At 41.5% G+C, this 8377-nt stretch overlaps 1 protein-coding gene across 1 annotated transcript in view; it reads left to right on the plus strand.

The window, feature by feature from the left end:
• The window catches only part of VSIG1 (V-set and immunoglobulin domain containing 1), a 52251-nt gene extending 48018 nt beyond the window's left edge, over positions 1-4233 (plus strand). The window contains 2 exon segments of the mRNA XM_007952433.2: positions 2355-2496; positions 3921-4233. Of these exon segments, the coding sequence (XP_007950624.2) occupies positions 2355-2496; positions 3921-4233 (455 nt within the window).
• Positions 4234-8377: the final 4144 nt, after the last annotated feature.

Here is an 8377-nt window from a genome sequence, read left to right on the forward strand (position 1 = left end):
GCTGGCAGTTCAAACCCACCAGCCACTCCTTGGAAGGAAGATGGGGCAATCTACTTCCATAGTGATACTGCCTCAGAAACCCAAGGAGGGGTGGCTATGAGTCAGGCACATAACAACAACAACAATTATTTGTAGAGCACAAAATACATGCAAGGCGCTCTTCTAGATGCTGTGTGAGCATTCTCTCACTCAAGCCTCACTCTGTCTGGAAGGTAGACTATATTGTTAGCCTCATTTGACTATGAAAAGGAAATGGAAGCTAAGGGAGGCAAATGACTTGTCCAGGATTGGTAATGGCAGAGCGGATGCCTCTAAACCACAATTGTCCTGTTGCAAGGTACCTAATCACTCTGTGGAGTCCTTGACAGGGAAAACAGTTAAGCACTCAACTACTAAATGAAGAGGTTGGTGGTTTGAACCTGCCCAGAAAGTACCTTGGAAGAAAGGCCTGGCAGTCTGCTTCCAAAAGTTCAAGCTTTGAGAACCCTGTGGAGCAGTGCTACTCTGCACACATGGGGTTGCCATGAGTTGGAACAAACTCTATGGTAACCGGTTTTAATTGCTGATCATAATACTTAAGGGCCCTGGAATTGTCAAATTCGGCCAAACCAAGGGCAAATCTTTGCAATAGGTGCCTCACCAAACCTCTCAAAGATCTCATAATAACACTTAGGATCTCATCACCTACTAATTTTACTAACTTATTTTGAATATGTCATTTTAATATATACTGTATCCAGGAGTGGGAGCTCTGGTGGCATAGTGCCTAAAGCATTTGACTGCTAACCAGAAGTCTGGCAGTTCAAAACCACCAGCCACTCCTTGGAAGGAAGATTGGGCAATCTACTTCCATAGTGATACTGCCTCAGAAACCCAAGGAGAGGGGTTGCTATGAGTCACATTCGACTCGATGGTAGTGAGGTGTTTTTTTTTTTTTTTTTTTTTGGTACCAGGAGTGGCCAGTTCCACTGGATAATTGGTCTTCAACTATGTGAGGGGTGTGGTGCAAGGGAGCTAAATATTCAACTCCCAGAGTATGAAGTCAATAGAAAATGTCTAAAATTGAAAATATCAGCACATATTAGAACACACATTAGTTAAAAATATGGAGGCAAACACCAGAAGATACAGCTAAGAGAGGTGAAGGTAGTTGCTTCTCATGAGTGGGACTCACAGACGAGGAGCAGAAGGGTGGGGGGTTGCTGCTTGCTATCATAAGGCTAGTTAAAATGCTTTGACTTTTAAATTTATTTGCATGTTTACCTTTGATCAAAAAATTAAAAGAATTATCAGGTATCATAACTAGTCTTTTATCTCAAAATATAAGATGTCTACTCCTGCTTGAGAGGATGCTGATGGAGATGAGTCTACCTATAACTCAGAATATGGTCTCTCAGAGACAGCACCTAGGTGCTCAGAGGTCGAGGGCTCACTGGATTGTCTTGCAGTCATTCAATTTTTCCAGTCTAATGTAATACCATATTTTTATGCAAATAACATGCATCTTCTGGTTGGTTTGCCAACTGCTTCCTACCCACCACCCAGGTATTTTCTCTAAGTGCTGATATATCAATTAAAAAAAAAAAGTTGATTATTGAAATGGGTAGATCCCTTTCAGTGGCCAGAATACATGAGGCTGCTTGGTGCATTCCACCAGCATGAGGAATGGGGGGGCATGGGTAAGAGGAAGGTTTTTTAAGGACCTCTTTCACCTGTGCTCTGGGAAAGCTTGGTGAAACGCCCCTGCCCATTACAGAGGTCAAGGAACCCTGCAGTGGTGCAGTGGCTAAATGCTGGGCTGCTAACCAAGAGGTGGGCAGGTTTGAACCTACCAGCTGCTCCCTGGGAGAAAGATGTGGCAGTCTGTTTCTGTAAGGATTACAGCCTTGGAAACCCTATGGTGCAGTTCTACTCTGTCTTATAGGGTCACTATGAGTCCAAATCAACTCAATGGCAACGTTTTTTTTTTTGTTTGTTTGTTTGTTTTAAATATAACAGAGCTCATTTCTCTGGTGACCAGATTGCAATCCCATGGTGTCTCTTTCACTCACCAAGCAAATACACATGGAAAACTCACTTCTATAAACCTTATTTCAAAAGAGGCTCAGCCTCCCTGCAGGTGATACATATTTTTTTAATTTAGGTATGTAAATATCTATGGTTAGCTTATATAATCAAGCCAGTCATCTTTTTCTTCCACTTCTGAGTCTGACTGGCATAGTTCTAGGAGTTTCTATTGTCCAGCCTATACAAGTACCTTCTCCCCTGTGAATGGCCCAAATAGTCCCATGGACATGTATGAGGCAGACAATATGGTCTACTTTACTAACCAGCTGCTTATGTCCTCCATCCAGATCCAGAAATGGGAATTGTTGTGGGGGCCTTTGTGGGTAGCCTGGCAGGTGCTGCCATTATCATTTCTGCTGTGTGTTTCGCAAGAAGCAAGGCAAAGGCAAAGCAAAGGAAAAGAAATCCTAGAACCACCACAGAGCTGGAGTAAGAACTTTCTTGTTGTCTTTACTTGAATATAAAATTTTCTCAGGCATGGCTCTTCCAGTCCATGCTTCCTAAACCCTACTTTTAGCATGTCAGAGATTATATTCTGACTCACTCTCTCAATTTATGAGAAAAAATTAAAAAAAAAAATGACAACTATCATTTACTGAATGTCACATGCCAGACCTTGTTCTAAGCACTTTATGTGTATTTAACCCTCACAACAACCCTACGAGGTAGTTACTATTTTTAAAATAAGCCTCATTTTTGAGATGAGGAAATAGACATTCAGAGATGTTAAGTGACTTCACATGGTCACAGTGAGTAAGCTGCAGAGGTGGTATTTGATTGGGGATTAGAGGGGAGAAGAGAACAGCCATTGGGGGTGGGGGGAGGGCTTACTTGTTGGACAACTCACCAGGCACTATGCTGGGTGCTATTCTTATGCCATTTTGTATAAACCCCCATAATAACCCCTAAAGTCATTATTTGTATCCCCATGCTTTAGAAGAGAAAACTGAGGCTCAGAGAGGTGAGGCAATTTGCCAAAAGACGTATTATATAGTAAGGGAAAATGTGGGAATTCAAACTCACATTGTCTGACCCCATATCTAGGGCTAACTTATGCATTAGCCAGAGAGACGGTGCCTGACCCCCACAATACTTTTTAGGGGCTCATGAAAATGTTTCCCTTTCAAATCAGAAGAAAGTATTTTTATAAATATAAAAACATTAATAAATACATGTTGTATTAATATGTAATATTTTAATATATAGTCCATTCATTTTGTTACTGTATAGTCATCTTTATACTAACAGTCATAAAATATTTTTTATGGAAGAAGAGATCCACGAAGGCCAAAGTGCCTAGGGCCCAGAGAAGTCAGCCCATACTCTTAACCACTAAGCTGTTTTTTTTTTTCTCTACTGTGTATCCCCTTATTCATTTGCTTCAACTATTTATGGGGTACAACTAGGCACAGGACTGAACATTTCGTTCTGTTGTATATAGGGTTGCTATGAATCAGAACAGACTTAATGGCACCTAACCACCACCACCAAAAACCATGTACCAAGTACTTTGCTAGATTAAGTGGGACCTAAAGATGCAGCAGAGCCATGGATTTGACCCTCAAAGGCCTTATTAAATCCTTAGACCCTTTTATTCTGATGATGGTTTTCCCACCCTTCAAACACTAGTCTGTCCCTCTTTAATTGTCATTATATTGATAGGACCTAACCTTTCTGAATTCAAAATGGAGACACCTGGTCTGCCAGTGGGTCAGAATATTTGAAATCACAGATGTCCTATAGTCTAGGACCTATTATGAGCATCAAAGCTATAAAGCCCATGGCTCTACCTGAAGAAACTTGAAAGTTAGCATTTTACTTACCTTGCTCTTCCCTGGGCTTTCTTCCTGCAGACCAATAACAAAGGTAAACCAGAATACAGAGTGCGAGACAGTGCCACCTGAAGAAGCCATCCAGGTAGAAGCAACTCAGCCACCTTCCACCCCTGAGGCGGACCCTACAACTCTCCTGGAGCTAGACCGTGAGCCTGCTCTGAAGCCTGGTGCAGGGCCTGTGCCTGCACCTGTCCCTGGGCTTGACATCGTGCCCGGGCTGGAGCCGAAGCCGGTGCCGGAGCCAGTGCTGGCCCCAGGGCCAGGGCCGGAGCCGGAACCTGGGGTGGCAGTTGGGCCCCTCTGTGATGAGAAGTGAGTGATTAAGGCATAGGCTGGTGGCCTAAGATACAATGTTCATCACTAAGGAACCCACCACCAGTGTATGGAATTCAGCTGACATAACCCGTCCCCCACCACATCCCTCCATTATAAATAACCTTCTAACTATACTCACAGGCTCCAAATAAGTAGGTCAAGATAACTACTAAATAAATTCAAGGGTTCCTTCATTACTAGTATACTATATTTACAATTCTACTAACATGTAAGCATAACAAATGACAAGGCAATTTCTCAGTGATAAGGGTTTTCCAGCAGCACCTACAACATATTTCAGAAAGTCTTTCTCTATTTTTAGCTACTTTTCATTATGTTCCACATGAACACACGACAAAGTAGCATTAAACAGATTCAATATTGTTTATAGGTTGGGTTGTCAGGTTTTCTCTGTGCATTTTTATATTGACACTAATAAAAGAATTCACCAGCATTCCTATAAGTGTATTTGTATGATCTGTAAGAATTTCCAGGTGTATAGTAGAGCTGACAAGGGATAAGGTTTGTAGTCACTTCTTGGTCACAGCCAGCTACCCAGAGGGACTGAGTAGTTGAACCGTTGGGATAGGGACCATAGTCACAGGGGACATCAAGCTCAATTGACATAATAGACAAAACATTGTTCCACCTCCTACTTAGGTGAGTAGTGACTGCTATCTTAAAAGCTTGCAAGCAGCCATATAGACGCAACGATGGGTCTGTCCTCATCCAGATCAAAGAAAAATGAAGAAAACCAAAGATTCATGGAAACAATTGGTCCTAGCGACTGGTGCACTGTGCGATCCGTGGCCTGTGTGACTGTGGGACCGGAGAAGCTGGATGGTGCCCAGCTGCCACTGTTGGCCACTCGGAGGGGGATCTATGTGGGGGATCCTGGATGGAGAGGGAGAACAGTGTGGAGCTGGGCTTGGAATCATTTGGAAAAAGGAAAGGGAACGGGGACCAGGTTTACTGCTCTGATGGAGCTTGATGGAACCACTGGGACTGTGGCCCCTGGCTGCCCTTCGGGTCTGTCGTTGGGCCCATGCCTGTGGCTTCAGGCTGGGCAAAAGGCATGTGGGTTGAACATTTACCCAGGATAGATGCACTCCTTGGAGAGGGCAATTGTGGGAGGAGGGGCTGTTTGTGCACAGGGGACAGCCCGGGGGATGGGAGTGTGTGGAGGGATGGACACCTGGAAGAGGTGGCTGTTGTGTAGGGAGTGGGGGGTAGGAGGGGAGTTGGGTTGGGTTGTGGTCGGTGTCATGAGAGTGTGTGTGGACTGCTGTGGAGGATGAATTTGCTCTGGATTTTCACCCAGGTAAAGAAAAGAAAAAAAAAATGCACCAGCATTATCTCATAGATTGGAAAAAAATCTCTTCAAAATTTCTCAAGAATATGGAAAGGGTACATATTGGTAAATAGCATTTAAAACCAGGTCTTAAAATTAATGTTCATTTATCATATTAGATTTCCCAAGGAACTACCTCCTATGCAATACCTGAGCATAGCAAATTTTGTAAAAGTCCAATTTTAAAATGTAAAATAAGGTAGGCAAATGATTCCAAGTTTCCTTAAGTGAAAACACAATTTTGATGTAAGTGATTTACAATTTAGCTTTGAATGAGCTATTATGTTATCACTATGTCTGATGCTATATGCTTTGGAAAGACCACACCAGGAAACTGTTGTAAATGAACACGTAAGATCTACTTTTTTGTTGTTGTTACATGCCATTGAGTCGGACCTGACTCATAACGACCCCTCCTTGGGTTTCCGAGGCAATATCACTATGGAAGTAGATTGCCCCATCCTCCTCCTGAGGAGTGGCTGTTGGGTTTGAACTGCCAGCCTTCTGGTTAGCAGTCAAGTGCCTTAGGTACTACGCTACCAGAGCTCCCAGATCTATTTTAGGTAATCCCAAATAATTATCTGAATAATTTGTTTTACTGTTTTGATACATTCCACATTATAAAGTGCTATCATCCTTATATAAATGCTAAATTAACTACATTGCATTCAAATCACCTCTTCACCTATTCAAAGATTTTTCATTGACCATTTTCCCCCCACAAACCCCCTTGGAGAAATTTACTTTTCCATTTGTGTAATCCATCACTTTAATTCTTATTTTAAGGCTTAATAACTCAATAAAATCTTATTTTAATGAATCCTCAATGGAATTATTTTATAAACTACTTTATTGAGGTGTAATTTATGTACAAGAAACTACCCATTTCAAATGTCCAACCTGATGAGTTTTGACAGTTTTGACCCTTGAGACTACCACTACAACATAGACACATAACATTTCCATCACCCCAAAGTGTTCCCTTGTGTCACTTTGTACAGTCATACAGTCAATCCCACCATCACCCTTGGCCTAGGCAACCACTCATCTGTTTTCTATTACTAAGGACTACCAGCTTTTTTTTTTTTTTTTACTTTTAAATAAATGGAATCATATAGTATATACTTTTTTGTGTCTAGCTTTTAAAGTGAATAATTTTTAAATGAAGTAATGGATCGCTAACTTATCACATTCAGATTTTCATGTAAAGGATTTTCTTAAAAACACAGAAGGCACACTTAAATTTATAGATGACTTGTTTCTGGGGGATGAACTACTATGCTGTATGACTGAACTATGATTCAAAATGATCTTGATAGCTTGGAAAGCTTAGCTGGAATCAACATAATGAATTTGACAGAATGGATGGAAAGGAACAAAGGTTTTTCTTATTCATCACTGATCAGAAAATAATGATAGGCCAGTACCCAAATATTCAAATTAGTTCAACTTTAACCAAATTACTTATGTATAATTCTAAGAGTACACAACATGATTTATTTTGCCATGTTGGTGCTGTTATGTGCCATCGAGTCAGACTTGACTTATAGTGACCCCTCCTTGGGTTTCTGAGCAGTATCACTACAGAAGTAGGTTGCCCCATCTTCCTTCCAAGGAGTGGCTGGTGGGTTTGAACCGCCAGCCTTCTGGTTAGCAGTCAAGTGCCTTAGCCACTATACTACCCGAGCTCCCTATTTTGCCATAGGTAGTTAAATTTTGTGAGTTCTGGTGACGTAGTGACTAAGGTATTTGACTGCTAACCAAAAGGCTGGCGGTTCAAACCCACCAGCCACTCTTCAGAAGGAAGGTAGGGCAATTATTTCCATAGTGCTATCACCTCAGAAACCGGAGGGGTAGCTATGGGTCTGCTCTGACTCCACGGCAGTGTGTTTAGTTAAAATTTAAGCTAAGACAGGAACCAACAACAAAAGTAAAATTTGACTGGATAGTCCCAACTAAATCCCAAATTGGCCTTGGGCTTCTTAAACCATTTACTTCTCAATCCTAAAAAAGGAATTCCAAAAACTTCCATCATCTGTTTCTGCTTTAGCAACTAGAATCTATTAAAGTCAACAGAACAGCTTTTTGGTTGTAGGTCCTTATTCTTCCCAAATTTGCTTGTTTATTCAGTAACCCATTAGACATCTATGGAATGGCTACTATGAACTGGGCATTGTTGCTAGTGCTGGTGATACAATGGGACAAAAATCAGAGCTAGCCCTTGTCCTTATGATTGTCCAGCTTTGCTAACTATGTCTACTTCTTGTGCACTACCAACGTGCTATTGCAGAGAAGGAAAGCTGAATCTGCACTGTACCGGGCAAGGCCTCCAAATTACAATCATCTAGGATGAAAACAGACTAAACTATAATTGACTCATGACAATAGCTAAGAACCCATGTATATTGGTAACTCTTGGCCTTTCAGAGTAACGGGTGACCTTTCTCTCCAATATTATATGCTGATAAGTTAATATTTGCAGCTCTTACGCTGGCATGTGCATAACTGCTTTGAGGGATCTTCAGTGAGAATTTTAAAGCTAGAAGAGAGCTCTCTGATAACAGTAATACTCAACCTTTTCCAATTGCAGCACACCTGATGAGGGTGGAGGTGGGAGGTGGTAATAACATTCTTAATGCAAGAAGGGGTGAATGTAGTTTTAAAAAAATCAAGGTCATTCTTACCTATTTCTATCCAGCCTCCAAAGGAGAGGCCCTGAGAGAAGAGAATAAAATAATCTGCCTGAGAAGACACAAAGTCAAGACTAGATCTGAGTTTCCTGACTCCCAAAACAAAGTTCAACTGCACC

The sequence above is a fragment of the Orycteropus afer genome, unplaced genomic scaffold (assembly GCF_000298275.1).
Source record: "Orycteropus afer afer isolate SDZICR_OR568_19922 unplaced genomic scaffold, OryAfe1.0 scaffold00336, whole genome shotgun sequence".
NCBI classification, from domain to species: Eukaryota; Metazoa; Chordata; class Mammalia; order Tubulidentata; family Orycteropodidae; genus Orycteropus; species Orycteropus afer.